Genomic DNA, 27,048 nt, shown 5'->3' with positions numbered 1-27,048 from the left:
TGGTAATTATACAACATATGCAAGACCCAAGAAGAGAGAATGAGTGGAAGACCAAGAACGAAGTGCCCATGTGTAAGAGAGGGATGTAGTGTTTCGCCCTTACTGTTCAATGTATGCATCGAAGAAGTAATGACGGAAATATAAGCTTCATCAGTGGAATTAAAATTCAAGGTCAAAATGACATCAGTGATAAAATTCGCTGATGACGTTTCTATCTACAGTGAAAGTGAAGAAGAATTTCAGGATCTGTAGAAGGGAATGAACAGTCTAATGAGTACAAAATATGAATTGAGAAAAAATCGAAGAAAGACAAAGCAGAGAGAAATAGTAGAAATAAGAACAGTGAGAAACTTAACATTATAATTGATAATCATGAAGTAGAAGAAGTTGAGGAATTCTGCTACCTAGAAAACAAAATAACGCATGACTGACGGAACAAGGAGGACATAGAATGCAGAGCAGCACTGGCAGTGGCGAAGAGAAGTCTACTGTTATTTGAGGAATAAATTTCTGGGGATGTATGTTTGGAGCACATCATTGTACAGTAGTGAAACGTGGACTATGGGAAAACCAGAACAGAAGAGAATCGAAGAATTTGAGATGTGGTGCTACAGAAGTATGTTGAAAATTAGGTGGACTGGTAGGGTAAGAATGAGGAGGTTCTCTGCAGAATAGGGGAGGCAAGGAGTGTATGGAAAACACTGACTAGTAGAACGGACAGGATGGTAGGACATCTGTTAATACATCACGTAATAACTTCCGCGGTACTAGATGGAGCTTTAGCAGGTAAAAGCAGTAGAGGAAAACAGAGATTTGATTGCACCCAGGAAATACTGAGTACGTAGGTTGCAAGTGCCACTTTGAGAGAAAGAGATTGGCGCAGGAGGGGAAATCGTGGCGGGCGGCATCAAATCATTCAGACGACCGATAAAAAAAGTCTTCCATACGATTCTTTTAAATCTTCTCTATCGTTCATGATATCTCTGTTGATCCATTTCTTACTACGTCTAAAATTAGCTTTCTGCTGATTGATTTTGTATGTGGGAGGATGGGGGCTCCAGTCTCCATACGGCCATACTGATGTAGGGTTTCAGTGGTTTCTGTAAATTAATTTAAGTAAATGCTGGCATGATTCCTACTGTAATGCAACGGCCCATCCTTATCAAATTGTCTACGTACTTATGTAAATGACGATATGTAAGAATTATGTTGCATGTTTTTCAACTAACACCGTAATATGTTCAATATCTTTCTACAAGGATTCACGGGCTAATAAAACAATTACCTCGCTAGTTCTACTACTATTACTTCTATTCAACAGCTAATCGATCCTTGTCATGTGTCATGGCTCATAAGAGTCACTGCCATTCGGAGTCCCCAACAGACCGGAGTGAATGTATTCAGTTTTCAAACAGTATCGGATGGAAATTTAATAGGCAAAAACAACAAAGACGAGTACTTTTATGAAATCCTAGTAATGACTGATAGAGATCCATTATTAATTTTTTTATCATAGTAAAAGTTTTCGAAACATAATGAGTTTTCAAATGTTGGCTGACTTGATGCTTTCTTTTTCAAATGTTTATCGGCCCGCGCGACTGAAATTTGACAAGTGTATTTCGGACTTAGGGGCGAGTTTGAGGTTGTGAACAAAGTGCGGTTTTTCTAAATAGTGTTATTGACCCGTGAGGCTTGAAGAAAGTTCGGTATTCATTATGAAAACGTTTTTACAACTTAAACACTTAAAAGGACAAGATTCGTGTGACTGAAGTGCTTCACGTTGTGTTATTCGCAGTGTGTTTACCCTCGTAGCCAGCAGAATTTGCCGTCAATATACAACACTGCTAAAGAAAGAAGAATTTTATAAATAGTTTCACTGTAAACTGTAAGGTAGCATTCGGAAGATAACTAAAAAAACGCCAGTTTTTGCAAAGTATAAAGTGTTGTATTTATAAATGAACGTCATGATGCCCGAATTGAATCTGAAAGAAAAGAAGTACGCCAATCTACGTAGAAATTTAGACGAGCTGGGATACCATCAGAGTTTGGGTACAGACTCGTTACATCTTGTCGAGGCTTTACTTTCTGATTTGCTACATACTACGGAAAGCTTAAGACATTATAAAGAACTTGCTCAAAAAACTCTCGAGGTGAGCGTCGCCTGGTCCCAGAGACTTTGCAATACCTTGGCTTAGTTTGATATTCATATTTAGATGGACATTAGTGTGTTGACGCTGGCCTACAAATTTCTTGATGTGTTGACATAGTACGTAGTTGCTGATGATTCAGATCATGATAAATGTTGCACGGAGATGAAGCCCAAAATTGCGATCACTTGAGAGAGGAAAACATGCGAAAGCATATGGCCAGTGTGATACCGTGGCAGCTTTGCAGATTTACCGAGTTACAAATTGTTCATATTTGTTGGTAATGACAATCACATTAATTAGTAAAGCTCTTACAACACAGCATTTGACTGTACACTATACCGTTCCATTGTACCGGGAAACACTACAAACATTTATGTGCACACTGATTTTAATACAGTTACACTGATACGTTCGTTTTTTTGTTAAGCACCTTAAAAGGGTTCTTATGCAAATATATTCTCTTTGCGTTACACAAAACCATAGATCGCTAAAAAAGTGCAAAATAAAAACTCTGTGAAAATTCGCGGCCAGTTTTAAGACAGGAACCAGATCTTCAATTCAAAATTGTTTACATTTTTTTACTGGTATGTTTCAACGTTTGAGCTTACTATTCATAGGAGGGAATTTCCCAATCTGAGGAAAGTTTCAATTTACAACGGAACACTCATTTCATTTTCTCAGTGAAAAATGATTCTTGAACTGGATGTTATTTAAATGACTTATTGTTACTTGATGATTTCTGCCTGCTATTATGCATTACTATGTGTGTGGCTTCATGATGGCTGTCTGTGCTCACATCCTCTCCAGTTACAGCTTTTTAAAAAAATCTTCATATGGAAGCAGAATTTAGGAATGTGTGTGGTGTTGTTCCTGTTGATCTAGTGCATTTAAAAGAGAAGAATGTCGTTGCTGGAAAAGTCATTGCCTTGAATTTGCATTGAATTATATATAATTTGTGTGTGTGTGTGTGTGTGTGTGTGTGTGTGTGTGTGTGTTTTTACCAACAGGATCACATAACAACTTCAGTTCCTTCCTTTCTATGATTCCTATTTTGCCAGTAGTCACTTGTTTTATCTCCATGTTGTCTTTTCCTCTCTTCTGTCCATGTTGTTCCTGACTTCTACTCTGAAAGCCTAAAAAATTTAGTATTTGTTTCTTAAAAAGGTCTCTTTCCATTATTTCTGATTGTTTGATGTTTCTTTCTACTCCTTTCCATACTTCCGTAATCCACGCTATTGTTGAGTTCTTCTTACAGGAATACAGGAATATGGGTTTTCTTAGGCTGTTCGTATTCATTCAGTAGAGAATTAATCTTCGCTTAGCCAACACTTCTGATATTTTTTCTATATTTTTGCAGATCACCTCACTACTTCTCATTTTCCAATGAGCCTTTTAAATACCGTTAGTCTGCCAGCTTGTAGTTCATTGCTAGGCATTCACATCCAAATGAATGTTCTGGTCATACCACTCTGGTGTAATGTTTTGTTTTTCTACATACACATTCCTTGTTATAAACATTCTTTATCATATCATATGCTCATTCCATTTTGTTAACTCTTTAAGTCTATTGTAAATTTTTCTTGTCGATTTTGTGGCATGATTTCTCCAGTGTATTTAACTTTACATACTCACTCTATTTTACGTATTTGTATTTCTGTGCATTTTTGTGCATTTTTTAATATTTGTTATGCATTTTTTTCAGCTTACGTTTTGAGACTAGTTGTATTCGCTATTTTTACCAGAAAATTTATTTGAATAACTGCTTCTGTCAGATTTTCTGAAAGCATTGCAAAATCTTCTGCAAAACTCAGGCAGTGTACCTTAATTCCATTTGCTTTCCTTCCCAGAATTATTGGTTCTTCTCCTTCCTTTTTTTTCAAATTTCAGGTCCTTACAATTTTTTCTAAACTTTAGATATCACCTTTCTTGAAGTTTCACAAATTGTTTGCTAATTTTACTTTAACACCAAACTCTCTACTGTTTTTATCTCATGTTTCACTGTCTACCAAATCAAATGCTTTCTTAAAAATCAATAAATGACATGATTATAGGGTTGTTAGTTAACATTCTTTAGTGAATTATTGATTTTAAATTAAAAATTTGTGCTGTACAGAATCTTCCCTTTCCAAAACCACACTGATATTTTACCAGTTGTTTGTTCAAAGATCTGCAGCAGTGTCCAACAGAATTTATAACACCATTTTGTATTGCAGTGGTAGAAGTGACAGTCCTCTATAATTTTTGATGTTTTGTCTCTTTCCCCCTTTTTGTGTAATGGTCGGGTTAATGCTACTCTTTTGGAATTTTTTAAATTTTTTCAAACTTTCTCAAAAACAAGTTGTAGGTCTTTTATAATTTTTTAAAATGTTTTTCAATAATTCTGCTGAAAAGGAATCTCCACCACTTTCTTTGTTGTTTTTGATTGTGTTGATGTGTTCATGAATTTCTTGCACTGTTGGTGGGAAATCTTCCTCCAGATTTTGTGGTAAACTGGAAATTCCAATTTGACTGTTGGACCTGCTAATATTTCACAATTTTCTTTGTTATTTAATCCTCTTTTGCCATTTTCATCTCTGAAGCATTTGCTTGGTGCATTGTCTTTTAAGTATAGGCCTATATTTAAAAGTTGAGTAAAAATTTCTAGTAGACATTATTTTTGGCGAAATTTTCTAGTGTTTCCATAAGCTAAGATTTTATGACTTGATTCTTTTGATTTACCAGATTATTTTTGGTGTTTTCTCTTTGTTGTCTGAATTGTTCTAAGTGTTATTTTTTGAACATCTCCATTTTATGCACTTTTTTCTAATTCTTCTTCACACACCTTATTCACGTGCTCTTTTTTTAAAAAAAATCCTTGACTGGCCCTAAAGTTTTCTCTGCTGCATTAGTAATTTGTTCCTGGGTTTCATATCAGTCACCTTTTTTGTTGTTTCAATGCCATCTCTACATTTTTCTATAATTTTTATTGTGATGTTAGCTGTAGTGGAGTTGTGTCCAACATCGTTCTTGGTTGTCTTTTTCATTTTAGATGGGAGAAACCAAATCTAGATTAGAGAATGATCTGAATCAAATTCCCCAGTTCTGATTACTTTAAAGTTCACAATTTCCACGGTACTCATTTTGAATAAGGCTATGTGACCCAGTTTGAAGTAGCCTCCTAGGTTTGGGCTTAGGGATATCAAAGTTTTTGCCTTTTCTTGGTAACTTTCGAAAATGTATGGACATTGGTTTTAACTCAAATATTTTACTCATATTGAGGTGTTTTATAATTTGTGTCTGTTCTTAAGTGTGCTGGATATTCAACTACAATACTCTGAATCTTCTTTTACTTCTCAGGTTGCTCATTGCAGTCACCAAGAAGTATTCTAACATTGTTTTAAGTATGGCAGAGATTTCTGATTGTAAAGATCTCAAACTTGATTTTCTTGCTGCATAGCTCTTCTGTTGTCATCATTTATATGTATGGGGCACTTTGTATAGGTGTAGCTTGTATTCTTCACTTTCCGATTTCTCTTTAAATTCTGTTATACTAGCAATGATTTTTTGTTTTGTTTATATAAATGCTGTCCCAAACATCAGCATGTTTTCAATTATACATACTTACCTATATTGTAATTCCTTTTCATTTTTAGTGAAAATTGCTGTGGTAAGTTATTGGAATAATTGCTAGGAAATGAAGATACCTGTTTCCAAAAACAAAATACATGTATGTTTGAAAGCAAAAGAAGATAGAAAAAAGAAGCATTAACTGGAGGCTTGCTCTTTCTGTGGACTAGACTATCTACATCTTGACTGGAACCATTCCATTTACAAATAGATTGTCACTAGATAATTTTACGTGAGAAAGTTCAGTTATTTGTTCTCCTCAGCCTGAATAAATCATTGTAACTGATCAATAAGTCAACAGTGCACTTTTTTTAAAAGCAGCTGTAGTGACATAAAATATACTGAACAGTTGCATATGCCGTTTAGTGATTTTCCTCCGTTCAGTCAGTCTTATTGGTTTCAAAGAGCGAACACAATACAAATCTCTTGGGATGGGTCAGTCCAGATACACAGAAATGGCTGCTACTGAAGAAAACATCCATATTTATACATGGAAAGCCAAATTCTGTTGTATGGAAAAGAGGACTTCTCATAGTTCTATGATTTATCCCATGCCTTGTTTGTCTTGAACAGTTTGCAGGTAGGATGATTGTGTCAGTATGTCTCAATGTGAGCTTTAATATTTCTGATTTTCATATGAAGAATTTTTTTTGTTAAATATACATTTTAGGAAGTAAAGAGAATGTACACTCTCAGAATTTAATTATGGCATAATAAACATCTTGATACTGCATTATACCTCTTTCTTAGTGACTGCCTTTGTTGGATCCCCTGTATAATCATATGTGATTAGGATACCAGGCTGACGAGCAGTACTCAAGAATCCTTAAAATTCTTCTATTTACATTGTCATCTGATTCTCCTACTTTTATATGGTCTTTCCATATCACTCTAGACAGATATTCCAAAATACTTTAGTTGATGCAGTTCCCATTGAATCTTTTGCCTATCTTGTAATTGAACCATGGTGGCTGTTTCTGTCACTGGTGGACAGTGTATTACATTTACTAATGTTGAGGGTCAACTGTCAGTTTCTGCACCAAATGTTGATCCTCTGGAGGTCTCCATCCATTATCTGCAAATGACATCTCAGAGTTTTCACTAAAATCGTGACTTCATAAGTACATGCTTGGTGGGCATGGAGCTCGTAGTCATTGCGATACTCCATCCTTTCCTGTGCTGCATTCCTGTCTCTGATTATCAAGTTTCTCAGACTTGGTCTGTAGCAAGGATTCCTTAGTTATGATCTGTCTTTTCCGTGGGGGCACTTATTGTCACTGCCTAATTGCTTTTCCAAACTTTCATTTCTTCACTCATACACACTGAAGCAGCAAAGGAACTGGTTTAGGTAGGCAGATTCAAAAACAGAGATATGTAAACAGGCAGAATATGGTTCTGTGGTCAGCAATGTCTACATAAGATAACAAGTGTTTGTTGCAGTTGTTGGATCGGTTACTGCTGCTATAATGGCAGGTTATCAAGATGATTTTGAACGTGATGTTATAGTCAGTGCACAAGCGATGGGATACGGCATCTCCATTGTAGCGATGAATGGGGATTTTCCTGTACGATCATTTCACAATTCTACCGTGAATATGAGGAATTCGATTAAACATTCTGGGGAACAAGCTTTCAGGTCAGTTAGCAAAGGAAGCTAGTAAAATGGAAGTATTGGAGATGAGTATGCTGGAATCAGACTTGTGGTTGACACTGTATCTTCCACTTTTGGAGGCATGAAAGGGAGAATGTCACTTATTGTCACAACAAGAAGTCTAGGAGTAATAAAAGGGTCCAAACCCACTTGGTGAGCTCCCTTCATCCTTCTTAGGGGAACTGACTCTCCTTTGCCAGTTCTGTATAGGCCACACTGGCTGACTCGTGCTAAAATCCTCAGATGGTGTTGTGACACCCTCTCTGTTGGTGGACTATGGATGTCTTGTTAGTGTCTTAACTTCACTGCCTTGTGGTAAACAAAGATACTCCAGTCACTGCCTCCACTGTTCAATGATGATGCCCACATGGCAAACTTGGTTTCTTATTTTATTGGAGAGAGTGGTTTATTTACAATCATTTGAAGTTTAGCTCTGTTCTCATCACATTTTTACTATTCTGTTACGTGAACATTGTGGTCCAACATCTTGTGGCCAGTGCACCTCTCCCTCCTCACTGTATTTAGTTACTTTCTGTGGCTGTCTTACTTTCACTTTTCTTCTCACAGTGTTTTAACTAAATATTGGAGTTGCTTTGTCTCTGCCCCTGAACTGTAGACACTTATTGTCACAACAAGAAGTCTAGGAGTCCTATTCGGCCTCTTTATGTTTTCGTACTCATACTTGTTTCCATAATTAACCATTCTGTGATGGAGCGTTCTATCTGTGATAGGGGGACTGCCAGTTGGGTGTGGAAGCATACCTCCTGCCACAAGACTAGCCATGGAAGGTCTCCAGCCCCATGTGGCCAGTGCATCTCTCCCACATCACTGTATTTTATTACTTGTTAATAGTTGTTTTTCCTTCACATTACTTCTTACCTGGCCCTGCTCACTAGGTGATATTGCTAAAGATTAAACTGGTTGTCATCCCTTTGCTCCTCATGGAATAATTTGGGCTTTGATTATTAAAGGAAGAAAGAACTGATGACCTCACTGGTTAGCCCCTTTTAAAGCCACTAATCAAACAACCAATAACGAAAACAACAATGTACGCCATCTTTACTGTGAATGTATACACCACTATGGTTTTATTTGTATAAGTTTGTTGATTGAATACAGATTGATACACTTCTTGAAAGAATCCAAGGCTTTTTCTCTTCTAGCCATGGGAAAAGTGTTTCTTCAGCAGTTGTAAATACACATTCTTATACACCCACAATAACTCATAAACCTGATCCAGTTGTTAATTTTCTGTTCCTAAAAGTAAGAGGAATCATCTATGAGCTGTTTGTACTTGGCATCTATTCCTAAGAAATTTTCAGGGTTGTAAATGTGCATACAAGCTGCAGATGTATGGGAAGATATAATGGTTATTTTTCATAAATGCTGGATTGTTTTACTTCCTCATAAGTTATGGAATGACAGTTGCATTGAATGGAAGCAGCAATTGGGAGTGGGGGCAAGGAAGAGGGAAGGATAGTAGAGTATGAATGGGATGGCTGGGGGACAGAAGAGTGCTGTCAAGGACTACTGTAGAAGGCAGCAGCACAAGGATGTAAGGGGCAGTGGTGGAGGGTGTGGGGGTGGCAATGGGGAGAGAAGGGAAGACTGGTGAGTGCACTGGTGTAGAGCAAGCACAATGAGGGTGGGGGATGTGAATTGGGAGTTGGGTGTAGGGCAGAGGTGGCAGAAACTGGGGTGTGGGGGGGGGGGGGGGGGGGAATGAGGAGGCAATGAAATTTCGGGAGGGGATAATATGTTGTAAGGATGACTCCCATCTTAGCAGTTCAGAAAAGCTGTTGGTGGAAAAGTGGATTCAGGTGGCCTGCATTGTGAAGTAACCATTGAATCAAACATGTTATGTTCAGCTTTGTGTTGTGCCACAGGTGGTCTGCTTTGCTCTTGACCACAGTTTGGCGGTGGCCATTAATTCTGGTAGTGAGCTGATGGGTAGTCATACCAATAGAAAGAGCATAGATACTTTCACAGGTGGCCTGGCCTCTGATATGGTAGGATAAGCCTTTGACAGGACTGGAATAGGGGGTGCTGGGTGGGGATATTACCCCTCTGGCAATGGCCTGGGATTGGGAGTGATACAGGGATGGGCTAGGATGTTGTGGAGGTTGGGTGGGTGATGCTATTGAAAACTACTTCTCATCATTATTCAGACTCCCTCATTCCTATTATGTCTTACTAACTTTATCCTAACACATAACTATTTCTTCTTTGAAGGGAAGATATACAAACAAATCCGCGGTACAGCCATGAGCACTTGCATGACACCTTCCTATGTGAACCTATTTATGGACCATCTAGAGGAAATGTTCCTAGCCTCCTAAACCGCCATACCCCTGGTATGGTTCAGGTTTGTTGACAATATCTTCATGATCTGGACTCAGGACCAAGACACTCTATCCTTATTCCTTCACAACCTCAACACCTTCTCTCCCATCCACTTCACCTGGTTGTCCTCAACCCAGCATGCCACCTTCTTGGATGTTGACCTCTTCTCTCTTGGCTTTGTCCACACCTCTGTCCACATTAAGCCCATATACAACCAACAGTACCTGCATTTCAACAGCTGCCATCCCTTCCGCACCAAAAAACCCCCTTTTGCGCAACCTGGCCATCCAGGCATATCTGCTGAGATGAGAACTCTCTTGCCCCATATTCTAAAGGTCAGATAGAGACCTTCGCTGACAGGTGCAATCCCTCAGATGTGGTCTGCAAACAGATTTCCCATGCTATATTCCCATATACCCCCTGTTATCCCACAACCGCTGAGAACTAGCTACAAAGCACCCCCTTCATTACCCAGTACCACCCCAGACTGGGACAACTGAACCATATCTTTTGTCAGGGCTTTGATTATCTATCATCATACCCTGAAATGAGGGACATCCTTCCCAAGATCCCTCCTACCCCTCATAAAGTGGTGCTCGATCGCCTGCTCAACCTCCATGACATCCTCGTCCATCCCTGTGCCACTTCCAGTCCCAGCCCCCTTGCCACAGGGATCACATCCCTAAGGAAGACCCAGGTGCAAGACCTACCCAATCCACCATCCCAGCACCTGTTCCATTCCTATCACAGGCTTACCCTACCTTGCCGCTGGGCCACCTTTGAAAGCGCCCATGTCATATACTAGTTCTGCTGCAGGCATTGCACAGCTTTTTATCTTGGTATGACTACCGACTGGTTGTCTGCCAGGATGAATGGCCATGAGCAAGTTGACTGCCCTGTAGCACAACATGTAGCTTAACATAACATGCTTGATTTTAATGGCTGCTTCACAACTCAAGCTGTCTGGGTCCTCTCACTAGCAGCTTTTCTAAACTTCCTAGATTGGAGTTATCCTTACAACACATTCTCTCCTCCCAAAATTATGCTGGCCTCAACCTATGATAGCCTACTATCCCCTCACATTCCATCCAACAGTTTTTTCCGTCACCCTCTATCACGTGACATCCTCCGGACACTTCGCCTGACAACTCTCTTCTCAGCCGCCCCCCCCCCCCCCCCTCCCTCCCCTACGTACTCTCCTGGCCCTCCCAATTTCCTGGTCCACTCCCAGTTGCTGCTTTTTTTCTGGCTAGAGTGGGCAGTGGTGGCAGTTGGGTGTATAAGAGATGTGCCTGCTTGTGTGAATGTGTGTGTCTTCCGTTTCTTTTCTGAAGAAGGCTTTGGCTGAAAGCTTAGTGTGTAATAGTCTTTTTGCTGTGCCACTCAGCACATCATCTTCATGGAAAGAGACTACATTTACATGTTCTAATGATGGAATCTTCAGGTAGAAATATCATCAATATAGGAAAAGATAGATTTCTATGTACTGTAAAGAAGAGATGTTAAGTTGCAGACAGGCACAATTAAGACACTTACATAAAGCTTTTGGCCACAGCCTTCATCAGCAAAGCAGAAACACACATCATCCATACACACACAAGCAAGCACACCTCCTCACACACACACATATGACCCCCAGCTTCAGCAACTTGGACCAGAAAGCAACTATCACATGCAATGCAAGCAGCAATCTGGAGTGGGTGGGAAAGGAAAGGGATAGTAGTGTATGGGTGGGGGGAAGATGAATGCTGTCAGTTGGAGTTACCAGGGACTAGAGTGCCAACAGGTGCAGCATCAGAAGTTTTGGGGCAGGGAGATAGGGAATAAAGTAACAAAAAAGGAAGGAGTGGGGAAAGATGGATGGATGCTTTGGGAGAGGGTGGCAAACAAAGAGGGTGGGAAATGAGAGTTGGGACTACATGATAGGAGAGAGGGGGTGGAAACTGTGAGGTGGAGGGTTTGGGGACAGTATGCTACTGTAGGTTGAGTTTGTGAGGTAATTACGGGAGTGGATAATGTGTTGTAAGGATAACTCCCAAATGAACACTTCGGAAAAGCTGGTGGTAGAGAGAGGATCTAGATGGCTGAGTTGTGAAGCAGCCAAAGAAATCAAAAACATTACGTTGAGTTGCATGTTGTGCCACAGGGTAATGGGCTTTGCTCTTGGCCACAGTTTGGCATCAGCCATTTATCCTGGTAGACAGCTGGATGGTAGCCATACAAACATAAAAAGCTGTCCAATGACTACAGCAGTGTTGGTATATGAAATGGCTGCTTTCAAAGATGCCATGGCTCCTGATGGGGTAGGAAAAACCTGTGACAGGATTGGAGTAGAAAGTGCTGGGTGGGTGGATTGGGCAGGTCTTGCACCAGGGTCTTCTACAGGGATATGATCCACGTGGCGAGAGGTTGGGACTGGGAGTGGCTTAGGCACAGACTAGGATGTGAAGGTTGAGTGGAGGATGGAACACCACTTAAGAAGGGGTGGGAAGTATCTCGGGTAGGATGCCTCTCATTTCAGGGCATGATGATAGATAATTAAAGCCCTGATGTGGTTCAGTTGTTCCAGTCCAGGGCAGTATTTCATGATGAAGGGGGCACTTGAGTGTTACTGGTTCTTTGAGGTAAAGGGAGGATTATGGGTACGAGGGGAAAATGGCATGGGAGATCTGTATGTGGACTAGGTCTGTCTCTGAAGGCCTTTGTGTGACTACCAGCATGCTGAGCAAGGGAGTTGTTGTCACTGCAGATATGCCATCCTCGAGTGGCCAGGCCTGTATGGGAGGTATTTTGTGTTGCGAAAGAGATTATGACTTTCAAAATGCAGGTATTGTTGGTGGATGGTGGGTTTAATGTAGTCCAAGGTCAGATGGAGCCATCAGTGAGGGGGAAGTCAACATCTAGAAAGGTGGCATGCTGGGTGGAGCAGGACCAGATTAAGCGAGTGGGAGAGAAGGTATTGAGGTTTTGAGGGAATAAAGAAAGGGTGTCTTGGCCCTGAGCCCAGATCATGAAGATATCATTGAACCTGAACCAGTGTATGGGTTTGACATTTTGGGAGGCTAGGAAGGTCTCCTCTAGGTGGCCCATAAACAGATTGACATAGCAGCGCCCATATAGGTGTCCACGGCTGTGCCACAGATTTGTTTGTATACCTTCCCTTCAAAAGAGAAGTAGTGGGTTAGGATAATGTAAGTAAGGTGTACAAGAAATACGGTAGTGGGTCTGGAGTCTGAAGGACATTAGGGAAGGTAGTGCTCAATAGCAGTAAGACTGTGGGCAAGAGGGATGTTGGTGGATGGGGAGATGGTGTCAACAGTGACGAGTAGGGTCCTGTGAGGTAAAGTGGTGGAGATGGTAAAGAGTTGAAGGTAGTGGTCAGTGTCCTTGCTGTGGAATATTAGATTATGAGTAATTGGTTGGAGGTTTTGTTCAATGAGAGCTGAAATTCTTTTAGTGGAGTATAGTAATCAGCCACAGTGAGGTGTCCAGGATTGTTGGGTTTGTGGATTTAGGGGAGCGTATAGAAGATGGGCATGTGGGATGTTATAGTGGTGAGGAGGGAAATGGATTCAGGTAGAGCTGACAGACTCTGTATAATGTTCGTGGCAATGAGAGGTATTTTAGCTCTTCATTTATGGGAGATTTTTTATTTTACACTCTACTTCCAAGAACTATATAAATATGTAAAACTAACAGTTAAGAGGCTAGAGTATTTGACTTGGAGCAAAAGTTTCCGAACTTTCGCAGGGGAACCCTTTTATGCCCAGCCTTTTTTCTCCAATAGAGGCTTGCAAGCTGCCCCTTTGTCAGACAGCGCTGACCCACTTTTTTGTGGGTGTAGGCAAAAGCTCAAATGCAAACAAAAAGGAAAAGGAGGGGCTAGAGAGCAAAATTCTATTGATGGTGTAATTAGAGATGGGGAACTTTGTCACATGGACAGTAATGGGGAAGAAAATCAGCTTCAAGGAGACCATCCTGACAGTCACATGATGTGGAGTGGTATAGGGAAATCGTGGAGGAAAAATTAAATCGGAATTAACATGTAGAGTTTTGAGAAGATTAGAATATAAATCCTTATACAGGCATCCTGATTTAGGTTTTCTGTGATTTCCATAAATTTATTAAGGTGAATGCAACCAGGATTGCTCCTTTGAAAACGAAATGTTTGATGTCCTATCCCCTTTTTGCTCTTTCCAAACTTGTGCTCAGTCTCTAACAACTTCATTATTACAGGAATACTATATCGTAATCTTTCATTTATTTCGGACAGGAATTCGGTCACTGCTCCTACCAAGAGCTTTGAACTGCTACATTACCTAGCCCACTGAGAAGATAGCAGCTGATAATACTATACAAATGACAATTCCCTTGAAACTTCAAACAATATGATGTTAAATGGGTGACATTCTACTCTCAACTGCAATGTGTGTATCACCACCTACATAACATTGGAAACTGAGAAGTTCATTCCCATTTGTTTCCGTTCAATCACTGCTAGCTACCATTTAGGGTTTATGATATAGAACAGTGATATTGATGTAAATCTTAGTAGCACCTCGTTTAAATGAAACTGGTCTCTACATTATAAAATTTGCCTTTAGGAACACTCAGCTCTTCGAGGTGGGATTGAACCTTACAAGAAGGAAAATGCAAAATTAGTAAAAGAAGTAAATGAGCTTTATTCACAGCTTGTTAACCAGAAGGAAGAGGCAGACAAGACTCAGAGGGGTAAGTTAGATCACATATGATATCAAGGTTTGTGTAAAAATTGTTTTAATAATGTTTTCATTTACATTATCATAGTGGCAAGTACTATCAGTTAAAACTATAGGAACCAGTATCACTCCAAATTTGTTTTGACTTACAGAAATGGCTACACATGTAAAGTTTTTGTTTTCCCAAAATGGTTTGTGTATTGTGGAAAAAAATATTCAAAAAAATACAAGGGGTGACTGTGAACAGTTTCTGTTGGAAGGCTATACCATCTGGAATTAATGTACCAATCAAGCAGATTCTCAGTGAGCATGCAGTCAGTCATCTCATCTATGCACCAGGTTGAATATATCCATTTGGTAAAACACCATGACCTTCTGCACGAAGAACTCCTTAACTGCGTGCGACACCTCATCAGGCAGGAATCGTAGACTCTTTAAGGCCTTTTTAAAGGGGCTGAAGGTATGATGATAATATGGGGAGAGATCAGGACTGTAGGATGGGAGCTAGTGTGTCTACCACTTGAGTTGTTGTCCATAATGGATGTGGCTAGCCAGCCAGATCGACCAGCACCTTGTGTCAAACTGTAACCAGCACGGAACTTGGCGCACCATTCCAAGGTGGTGGTTTTTGACAGGCATCCTGCCCCCAAACACATTATTCATTCTCTGATGGATTACATCCCCACCCCAATCCTGAATGTTACTTGCCTGTGACAAGCTGGTTGATATTCCTGTTTCCATCACTCCCCGTAAAAGCCTCAACATGGTTCAGGGGATAATTTTACATCACAATCTCCTCTTGCAGTCTGACGGCGAGCTTCATGCCAATTTAGAACAGCGGGTATTCATTTCCTCCAGTGTGTGTACCGGGGACCCAAAGACAACAGGGTTGCTACCGGTGCCTTCATCTTGGCCTTTTGAGTGTGATTCATTGCCTGAAAAGGCCAAGGTGATGGTTTATCGCTATGGCGTTAAACCATACGTCCCTCCCCCTACACGGTGCTTTAAGTGCTGGAAGTTCAGGCACATGTCTTCCCACTGCAATTCCAGTGCCACGTGTCGAGACTGCTGATATCCACTGCACTGACCCACTCCGTGAGCGCCTCCTCCCACTTGCATCAGCTGTGGACAGCACCACTCCCCCTGCTCACCAGACTGCCCAGTACTCCAAAAGGAGTGGAAAATCATGGAGTAAAAGACCCTGGACTGGTTGACTTACACAGAGGCTAAACATAAATTAGAAAGATTACATCCCATTCGGGTGACGTTGACATATGCTGTAGCTACGTCACCATTGCCGTCCCAAGCGCCAGTGGTTCCTCCCTCTGTGCCACGGACAGTGGGCCCTCTGGGCCAACAGAATACATTTGCCTCCTTGCTGGTAGGGGGCAAATATTCCTCCATTGCTCACAAAGCACTTACTTTGGGAGCAAGGCCCCTCTGCTGGTGAAGCAACAGCATCCTCCAGCTCCTCTCATGTGGAAGGGGTCGCTTGGGATCCTCTCTCCCAATGTCTCCACTAATGCCACAGTGGACACTCGCCAGTGGCTCAAGGAGCCAAAAGCTGCTGCACAAAGAGCTTCACGGTCTTCCTCCGTGCCTGAAGTTGCTTCGGAGAAATCTTCCCAGCAAGCCCCTAAAGAGAAGCGAGAGAGCAAGCAAACTAAGAAGGAGTCTGCTAAGAAACCGGACCCGTGGTGGCCCCAACATCACTACTCCCTATCAATTCTGCATCTGAGGATGATGTGAAGATCTTAGCGTCCCCTTTGGACCTGGATCTCACTGATGTCTCATCCACCATAGAAATGGCTACAAATACTTAATTGGTGGCAGCAGGTGACCCTGAGGCATAACCTGCCTCTTTGGGTGCTTCATGCCTTCCCAGCCTCACTATGTCATCCTCCAGTGGAATTGTGGCAGTTTTTTCCACCACCTGGGTGAGCTACGGTATCTCTTAAGCTTTGCACCTGCTTTCTGCATTGCACTTCCGGAAACCTGGTTCCCAGAAATGCAGATCCCTTCCCTCCACGGCTATATGGGGTAGTGACTGTTATAGTGTGTCAGGTGGAGTTAGTGTCTATGTCCTGAACTCAGTATGCAGTGAACCTATGCCCCTTCAAACCCCTCTTGAAGCTGTCGCTGTCAGGATAAGGACGATGCAGGAAATAACTGCCTCGATGTATATCTTCCTCCAGATGGTGCAGCACCCCTGAACGCATTGGCTGCACTGATTGATCAACTCCCTAAACCTTTCCTACTTTTAGGAGATTTTAATGCCCATAACCCCTTCTGGGGTGGCACCGTGCTTACTGCCTGAGGCTTAAATGTCAAAAATTTTGCTGTCACAACTCAACCTCTGCCTCTTAAATACAGGTGCCCCCACACATTTCAGTGTGGTACATAACACATATTCGGCCATTGATTTCTCGGTTCTCCCAGCTATCCACTGGAGAGCACATGATGACCTGTGTGGTAGTGACCGCTTCCCCATCTTCCTGTCACTGCCCCGGCGTCAGGCCCATGGATGCCTACCCAGATGGGCTTTAAACAAGGGGGACTGGGAAGCTTTCATCTCAGCTGTCACCACTAAATCTCCCCCACATGGTAAAATCAATGTGGTGTTTGAACAGGTAACTACAACAATCATTTCTGCAGTGGAAAACGCGATCCCTCATTCTTTAGGGTGCCCCTGCAAAAGACAGTGTCTTGGTGGTTGCCGGAAGTCGCCAAGGAAATTAAGGAGCTGTACAGATGCATATGTGGCACCCTTACCTGGAGCCCCTCATAGCCTTTAAATGGCTCCGTGCCCACATTCGCTAGCTTATCAAAAGACGGAAACAGGAGTGTTGGGAGAGATATGTCTCAACCATTGTGTGCCATACGTCACCTTCCCAAGTCTGGGCAAAGATCAAATAAGTTTTTGGGTACCAGACCCCAACAGGTTTTCCCGGTGTTAACATACATGGCGTGTTATCTACTGATGCGAGCACAATTGCTGAGCACAATTGCTGAGCACAATTGCTGAGCACAATTGCTGAGCACAATTGCTGAGCACAATTGCTGGGCACTTTGCTCGCGCCTCTGCATCAGAGATCTACCCCCCCCCCCCCCCCCCCCCCCCCCAGTCTTTCGCACTCTCAGACAGCAGATGGAAGGGAATGTCCTCTCATTCATTACATGCCACAGTGAACCATATAATGCCCCTTTTACAGAGTGGGAGCTCCTCAGTGCCCTTGGACAGTGCCCCAACACAGCTCCTGGGCCAGATTGGATCCACAGTCACAGTCAGTAGTCGTCTGACTACAAGCGACATCTCCTCGTGATCTTCAACCGGACCTGGTGCAATGGCGTCTGTCCATCGCACTGGTGGGAGAGCACCATTATACTAGTGCTCAAACCTGGCAAAAGCCCACTTTATGTGGACAGCTATCAGCCCATCAGCCTCACCAAAATTCTTTGTAAGCTGCTGGAAAGTATGGTGTGTCGGTGGTTGGGTTGGGTCCTGCAGTCATGTGGCCTACTGGCTCTGTGTCAGGGCAGTTTCTGCCTGAGTCGCTCTACTACTGATAATCTCGTGTCCCTCGAGTCTGCCATCCGAACAGCCTTTTCCAGATGCCAACACCTTGTTGCCATCTTTTTTGGTTTATGAAAAGCGTATGACACCACCTGGCGACATCATATTCTTGCCACATTGTGCATGTGGTGTCTCCAAGGCTTGCTCCTGGTTTTATCCAGAATTTCCTGCCATTTCGTATCTGTGTGTTTCTATGGGATCAAACTGCTGAGCTCATCAGTCCCTTCTCTCTGTCTGTCTGTCTGTCTGTCTGTCTGTGTGTGTGTGTGTGTGTGTGTGTGTGTGTGTGTGTGCGCGCGCGCGTGCGTACGCACTCGCGCGTGCTGCATTTCAATAACTGGCCTGCATTCATTTTTACGCCACCATGTTTTTCGGCTTTGGGAGACAGAATGGCTCAGTCGCAGTATGCACAACAAACTGCATGCCATTAAGGAGACTACGAATGTGTGGCAGTCCTCCATGCGGGCCTCTCACGGGGACTCTGTGGTTCTCTGCCGGCTCCGCATCGGCCACACTTGGGCGACCCGCAGCTACCTCCTGCACCATGAAGACCCACTTTGACTGCCCTGTGACAAAATCTTCGGTTACCGGACTCGTTGCCACTAATTTTATCTGACAACGCCTAATCAGCTGATTTCGTTTTACGTTTTATTCATGGAGGTGGGTTTTATCATTTGATCTAAGTTTGAGGACATGTCCTTTGAGAGGGAAAGACGAAAGGATGTGGGTTTTAAGGGAGAGGGTAAGGAGTCATTCCAATCCCGGGAGCGGAAAGACTTACCTTAGGGGGGAAAAAGGACGGGTATACACTCTCTCGCGCGCGCGCGCGCGCGCGCGCGCCCACACACACACACACACACACACACACACACACACACACACACACACCATATGTGTGGATGGATATGTGTGTGTGTGTGTGTGTGTGTGTGTGCGCGAGTGTATACCCGTCCTTTTTTCCCCCTAAGGTAAGTCTTTCCGCTCCCGGGATTGGAATGACTCCTTACCCTCTCCCTTAAAAACCCACATCCTTTCGTCTTTCCCTCTCCTTTCCTCTTTCTTGATGAGGCAACAGGTTGTTGCGAAAGCTTGAATGTGATTAGTATTACAGTTTTACAAAATAATGTAAATGATAATGATCTCGAAAAAATAATTTAGTTTTGTGAGTGAAATGGAGTTGAACACTGCTGTTTTCACTGCTTGGAAAATTAAATTTTATTCTTTAGGACATAGCTACTCCCAAGTTGGGAACTACTGTCATAGAATGTGATGGAGACATGTAGAAAAATAGTACATGTAAAAAATATTATACTGTCATCAAATTCTCTGTATAGAACAAAATAACATATTCTGTGAAATATACTGCAGGACTTTGTTTATTGTATGACCCTTGTACTTTCTGATGGCATATTTTTGGAGTACCGCGTGTTCCTTACTTTTGTCTTATTTCATTATTTTTCAGTACTATGTTGAAAATAAAAATATACCTACCAATTACATTCCATTTATTGACAGATTACACTATTAAAATAATTTATTTGTATTAAACCTATCTAATGGGATATACTAGCTTAGTGCCCGTTGCTTCGTTTGCATAGACTGTATAGCCAGTAGAGATTTTTTTGTTTTTATTAAATATTTATGTTGTTCACAAACTGCAACATTTTCTAAGCTTTTCATGCTAATTAAGGCAATATAAGCATGCTCTTTTTGGATGGTACTTATGACCAAACAGCGATTTTGGTAGATGGAATACAAAGTTTTTTTTGATCATGCCTTTTGTGTTCTTGTGGAGATATTTCCATAGCAACTTTAATCCCCTAACATATATTTCTTTATATATAACTGAGAAGTGAAATACCAGTTTTCATAAGTTTAGCTTTAACATTTTTTTTAATGTAACAAAATATTTCTTAAAAACCTTCATCCCCTATTGCACCCTCTTAGAGGCTAAATTTCCAAAAACACTGAAACATTTTTTTTTTTTTTAAATTTCTAATTGAAAAATCAAATACCAGTTGTCATAGATGTAGCTTTAAAAATGTGTCTGTAGTTCTTTAGTAATTATTTATTTTCAACAAAACTGTCACTCACTATTTTACCCCCTTAGAGGTTGACTTTCCAAAAATGCTGATTATTTTCTGATTGAGAAACCAAATACCAGTTTTCACAGTTCTAGGTATAAAAAGCCTTTAATAGCGACATACTTTCAGAAAGCTTTTCATTCCCTATTTCACCCATTTAGGAGTGGAATTTCGGTCAATCCTTCTTAAACAATGCCTATAGAATAAGACCCACACCCTCTCCAAACTTAGTTTCTATCATTAGCAGTTTGTGCTGGGTGTAATGAGTAAGAACTGAATCAGTCTAACCCTGTTTAACCCTGTTAGGGGTTGAATTTTAAAAAACGGTAAAACATATTTTTCATCTCTACCCGAGAAGCCAACACCAGTTTTCAAAAATTTATCCTGAAAAATGATTTAGCAATGAAATATTTTCATAAAATGCTTCACCTCCATTTCATACCCTTAAGGGTTGAATTTCCAAAAACAGTGACATATGTATGTTTAACTATCATAGATTTAGCTTTAAAAATGCTTTCAAATAAAATGTTTTCATAAAAAAATCTCATTTCCTATTTCGCCCCCTTAGGGGTTCAATTTTCAAGAACACTGAAACACGTAGTTTTTAAAATTGTAACTAAGTCAAATACCAATGTTCATAGATATAGCTTTAAAAATACTTCAGTAATCCTTTAATAATGATGCATTTACAAAATTAAAAAAAAAAAAATTTCGTACTTTTAGCTCCAAAATTGTCTTAGAATTGACATTTTTCAAAAAAAACCTTCATACTCTATTTCACCCCCTTAGGGTTGTAATTTTGAAAAATCCCTTCATAAATGATGCCTACAGTGTGAGATCCACACCTTCTCCAAATTTCAAGTTTCTGTCCATAGTGGTTAGGACATCTGTAACCATAGATTACTGAAAGTCTTTCAGTCAAAAGCATTGTTATAAGAACAAAGTTCTTTTTCTCAGATATATTGCTCCCGTTCTGTCAGCACTTCATTACAGTGTCAGAACCACTGCCAACAGCCTACATTTTGACACAGGTGACAAACTGCTTTCAGCACAACACAAAGACACTTGGCAGTCTCCAGATACCCATCAGGGAATGAAAGTTACTTTTCCACTAAATTATGAAGGGATTTGTATCCCTTCAGATTATCTCAAAAGGTTGAGACCTGTTATTCTGTGTACATGTATCAGAATTTTTACTGTTGCAGCACTGATAGAGTTAATTATCATCGCGTGGTTGAAACAAGAACCTAGAGCTATGAACACAGACTTAAATAAATTAAAAGCCTAAACTGAAGTACATCACAATGCATTTCAGTATTTCCTTGGCTTTTAGAAGTATTTATCCCTTCATATTACTCAAAAACTTTCTGGTTTAATCACCAAAAATTCATTTTCCCCACAATATAATGAAGTAATCTCCTTCACTTTTATCTTGGAATATGGGTAATTGATTTATCCAGTGCCATTAGATTTCCCAATATTTTTGCACAACAAATCACACCAAAAATGATGCTCAGTCCACTGGTGTACTGCTGATCCATAGTGTCAAACAGAGACAATGTTTTGGCAATTTTAGGCATGTCGCCATCATGGGGGTGTTGACAAACTTAGCTTATGTGGGTATGTAGCTGACTTACGTTCCCTCCCGCTGCAAGCCATTCCGTCTGTGGTCTGCTCCCGAGGGCATGCATCAGCAGTTGCAAAGATGCTTGTGTTGGTGTCTGTAGCAGTATCAATGTAGTTGCTCTTCTCCCTCAGTTGCCAGATTGTTGTGTTTACTGACTGGCTTCTTAAGTAGACCCAGTGCTGGTTCCCAAGCCTTGCTGGGATCATAGACGTACTCCAGACTGATAAGATTATCCCTGGTGCAAATTTCAATGACTTTCTTGATGACACTGTTCCTGTATTTTGAAGTCTGCACTAACATCCTGGTGCATTCGTATTCCATTGCACTATTCTCAGACAAATGGTGCTCTGTGACTGCTGACTTGTTAAGTAACATTAGCAGTGTGTGCTGCTGGTCATCTCAGCATTGATCTTTGATGGTGCACACTGTTTGTCCAATGTATGTCTTTACTCATTGGCATGGAATTTGATATACCCTGGACTTCCACAAACAGAGGTCATCTTTGACACTCCCCAATAATGCATGTGTTTCATTGGGCCGGCAAAAGACAGGGTGCTTCTTCAGTCTGCACCCGACTTTTCCCAGTAGTGCGGCAGTGTATGGTATAAAGACTGTGGCCAGCTCTTCTGTGATTTCTTCCATCCCCATGGCTGCAATACAACCTATACTTTATCACAAATCTCACTTAGTTTGGATTCTGGTATAATACTACATTATTTTAGTTTATATCAACTTAAAAAAAGGACAAAAATAATTTGTAAATAATTATCCATGTGTATTATTTGCTGTTTTTGGCTATGTGAAGCTTATTTGCATTATTTAATATAATTTCAGAACTTCAGAGGAGGATATCTCGGTTGGAAAGCGACTGTTCAGACCTACAGTTTCTTGCCTCTCAACATTTGGCAACAGTCAAAACACTCGAAAAAGAATCTGCAGCAAAGACACAGAAAATATTGCAATTGCAAAGGAAGGGTCTACAAACAATTGTTTCTACTCCAGGTAAAATTTACGATAGTACTGTTTGAATTACAAAGGAGGGTAAGTCAAACTGCTGTGAGAAATCTTAGCAGCTTTTGTCGTATTTATTCTTAAGCGTTAGATGCTAGAGAACGGCTTATTCCTTAATATCTGTGCAACGCTTCACATCGGCATAACAAAAGTAATTTGTTTCACTGCCCTTTGCACGAAATGCACAGGTAGCTCACAAAACATTCTGTGTATTTTTTGCAAACTTGATAAACAGTCCTTCTAAAGCTCCACCAAGAAAGTCCATAGTTGCACCAGGGTCAAATCAGCTGCCACATGAAACAGTTGGGTCAAAGAGAGAATCCTAATCCACAGCCAGGTAGGGTAGGCCAGAGCATAGTGTTGATGATAGTAATCAGTGAAACACAACATTGCCCAAAGTGCCAGTGCTCCTATGGATTATAAGTTTTACACTGCTGGCCACTAAAATTGCAACACTGTGAACCAGCATTTGACAAACATCAAATTGGCATGAAGTGTACTACATAGAAGATATGAAGAAAGGTATGAAGATAGAACCGTACAAAGTAGGCAGGAGAAACACTGTCTGCATTCCAGAATGAGATTTTCACTCTGCAGCAGAGTGTGCGCTGATATGAAACTTCCTGACAGATTAAAACTGTGTGCCGGACAGAGACTCGATCTCGGGAACTTTACCTTTCGCAGGCAAGTGCTCTACCAACTGAGCTACCCAAGCACAACTCACGACCCATCCTCACAGCTTCAATTCTGCCAGTACCTCATCTCCTACCTTACAAACTGCACAGAAGCTCTGCAGTAGCCTTTCTTCCAGGAGTGCTAGTTCTCCAAGGTATGCAGAAGAGTTTCTGTGAAATTTGGAAGGTAGGAGACAAGGTAATGGCAGAATTGAGGCTGGGTCATGAGTCATGCTTGGGTAGCTCAGATGGTAGAGCACTTGCCCGCGAAAGGCAAAGGTCCCGAGTTTGAGTCTCGGTCCGGCACACAGTTTTAATTTACCAGGAAGTTTCACTGTCTAAATTCTGTATGTAAGGGGGATTACACGGTACTTTCTCATTCAGCTATCCCATTTGAATGTCGATTGTTTGTGAAAAGATCACATTATGCCTTGTGTAAGAAAGAGAAATACCTACCAGCATGTGTGTCTGTATTTGACAGCAGCAAGATTGCAGCCTTATTTGACAGCAGCAAGATTGTGCCCTATTGAGAATGCGGTTTACCATTCATCAATATTGCTGCTTATGATGGTCCGGATCCCACAGCTGCAATACAAATATGGAATTGATTGATTCATGAGGACAATTCTGAGCAATTGGGGAGGGGGGGGGGCACTTTAATACTTGCTGCCCCCATGGTATTTTTGACAAAGCCACACGTGCCTATAGGGCCGTTCTAAATGACGAGCACCTCAGGGAGCCCAGAATTCATTTACAGGGTACAGGCTCAGTAAAACTGCATTCCCTGTGCTGGGGACTGGTAAGTGCAGCCATTCCTCTGTAGCCGTAAGCTTTGGATGTGCATCAGCGACCACCATGTGTCGCAGCAGTGGAATGTTTTATGTCACAGGTAACAGGGATCTTGTCTTAACTGCCCAGATCACGAGGATGGTATAAACTTCTTTAAAAAAGTCCCTCAATCTTGAGGTGTGGTTCAGGTTGATGAGACACATACAGCTGTTGAGGATTGAAGGTCATTAATGTGAAACCCCTGGGGTACCTGCTGCACCAGCTGTATAAGGCGTACCCATGCAAGTGGGTGCCCTCTGGGTGGATCCTTATTTCCATAGCTGCTTGTGGGACTGAGAGGGAGCCATCAAACCTATCCCTTTCGACTCCCAGAGGAATGGGAGTACTGCTATTACTGGTGTCGCCAGTCCTCCTGATACAGAAATTAATTCAGATACTTATGTTTCTACTAATGGGATGCAAGCTGCTAGGCAGAATATGTTTTTAATAGTTGAAGGGAAAGCTTGGGAAAATTTCAACTTTTTGTGTTCAAAATGGGTTATAAGACATTGCTGGCATTAAAAGTGATTGAGAAATGAGACTATATTAGTCAAAACTTTTAGTTCCCAACAAGCATTGAACCTCCAGAAAGCTAAAAGCTTTGGGAAATATGCAATTGAAATGGAGCTCCACAACACTTTGAACTGCACCAAAGATGTGTAGTGCCGAGATATCGTAGATATTCCCAGAGAGGAACTGAAAGATGAGTAAGCTCAAGAAGGTGTCACAAATGGGCAAAATATAATCGAAAAGGATGGTCAGCATACTTGCAAATGTTGTCAAAGGAAATCATCATAAAATGTTTAGATTCAGTATGGTGCACAGGACAATTTCCCGGCTCATAGAGGGAGGCAATTTTAATAACTCTTTTCAAACTAAGAAAGGACCAAACATGTCCCATTAGATACCAGTGTCACTTTAAGGAGCTGTGTAGGAAACACCTTTGAGTGAATGGTCAACCGTCATCTGGTCTGGATATTTGAGACCAGGCAACTCCTTAGCCACGCTCTTTGTGGATTCGGGAGATATCGACCCACTGTCAACAACCTGACTGTCCTACAGGTGAATGCCCAGCAGGCTTTTCTACGTAAACACATTTGTAAATTGACATTTTTGATATCAGTAAGGTTTATGTCACTACTTGGTGGCACAATATTTTATGACAACTCCACCAACAGGACTTTCATGACCACCTCCCGATATTCATTCTGCCCTTTTTTTCTACACAGTTTCTTAGATCATGACTAGGATTAAACTGGAGAAAGGTGTCCCCCAGCGAGGTGCTTTAAAGTGTTATCCTGTTAGTCATAGCTGAAAACAGTATTGAGTCTACGGTAAGGAATCCTGTGCAATGCTACTTGTTTGCGGATGATTTTGCAATTTTCTGCTGTGCCACCAGCACTGCAACAGTGAATCACTAATTACAACTTGCAGTGAACCATTTGGAGGAGTTGGCTGCAAAGACAGGTTAACTTTCCTGCAGATGAGTGTGCATGTGTTAATTTTAATCATTCTCATTGTATTTTTAGTTTACCTGAGTTGCATATGAGGAACACCATTCTACATTTTAAACACTTGGTGAGATTTCTATATCATGTTTTTTATTCCAATCTATCTTTGTTAACCACACGAGGAGGACCAGAAGGCCGGGATCCAAAAAGCACTGAACATCTTAAAGTGCCTTAGCCACAGATCTTGATGAGTGGACAGGGTGCAACTTCTGCGGTTATAAGGTCTCCATATGATCATGGCTAGAGTATAGGTGAGCAGTGCATGGATCAGTGAGATCTTTTTACCTAAAGATCACTGATGCTATCCACCATGAGGGGATCAGGCTAGCCAGAGCCCCATACTCAGTCTCTGTGCTGAGGTCAGGGAACCACCACTCACCATCCAGTGTGTCAGGCAGAAAAGATCCTTACTGCTCCTAATTCACTAGCATACCGTACTGTTGCTTGTCCAGCTATGGAACACCTTTTCTCCAATTGTCTTCTAGCATTGAGGCTATTTGGGGTTTGTGTGTAGCATGTGATGGAATCACTTTGTGTGGAGCCACACACAAATCCAGTGTTGGAACTGACTGCTGCACTGGTTACTGTAAAGTTCCAAAATAAATTTAGATTTAGTGTCATACAGGAGAGGCTGTACTCTTGCATCTGTTTTTCATACAGTATTTTATGACATTTTAAATGAGCACCACATTCTATAGCTGTTTTCATGGATAGGTGTAAACAGGGGTACTCCATTGGTTTTCCTGTTGTTTTCCTTGAGTGTGACCTCAGGATCTGACTGCCTTAAGAATTCACTGTGTTTGATACAGAGTTGTATGTAATTTTGAGGACACTGCAAGAGATGAGATTTGTTCTGACTGCTATATATGCTTTTTGTGTTAAGACTCTGGGTACCCTTAACCCTCTACAACACTTGTACTCAGTGGGTAAAGTAGTCCAGTACATCCAGGACAACCATTTCCATCTGCAGTGACAGGGAAAGGAGGTGTCTTTCTGGTGGGTGCCAGGGCACATGGGTATTAAGGGAAACAAACTTTCGGATGTAGCAGCCAAGAAGATGTGTTAAGATGATCTGATAATTTCAAATGGCTCTGAGCACTATGGGACTTAACATCTATGGTCATCAGTCCCTGATCTGATAATTCAGTGTGCTATCCCCCTACATGTTGTGACCTCACTGTTGAGGTGCAGTGTCATGCATAGATGGAGAGTGGCTTGAAGTGACAGACAACAAACTGCATCTTGTAAAGTCTAAAACTCGGCCATGGGGT

General features: G+C 41.4%; 1 protein-coding gene across 1 annotated transcript in view; it reads left to right on the top strand.

Moving 5' to 3' along the window:
- Positions 1-1,605: 1,605 nt before the first annotated feature.
- The window catches only part of LOC124622260 (centrosomal protein of 135 kDa), a 362,362-nt gene continuing 336,919 nt past the window's right edge, over positions 1,606-27,048 (top strand). The window contains exons 1-3 of the mRNA XM_047147922.1: positions 1,606-2,150; positions 14,355-14,481; positions 22,588-22,755. Of these exons, the coding sequence (XP_047003878.1) occupies positions 1,956-2,150; positions 14,355-14,481; positions 22,588-22,755 (490 nt within the window). The 5' untranslated portion in view covers positions 1,606-1,955. The remainder of the gene's footprint in view (positions 2,151-14,354; positions 14,482-22,587; positions 22,756-27,048) is intronic.

Source organism: Schistocerca americana, chromosome 7 (genome assembly GCF_021461395.2).
Source record: "Schistocerca americana isolate TAMUIC-IGC-003095 chromosome 7, iqSchAmer2.1, whole genome shotgun sequence".
Taxonomy (NCBI): domain Eukaryota; kingdom Metazoa; phylum Arthropoda; class Insecta; order Orthoptera; family Acrididae; genus Schistocerca; species Schistocerca americana.
Note: the sequence above shows the minus strand (reverse complement) of the source record. Positions and strands in the feature narration are given on the sequence as shown.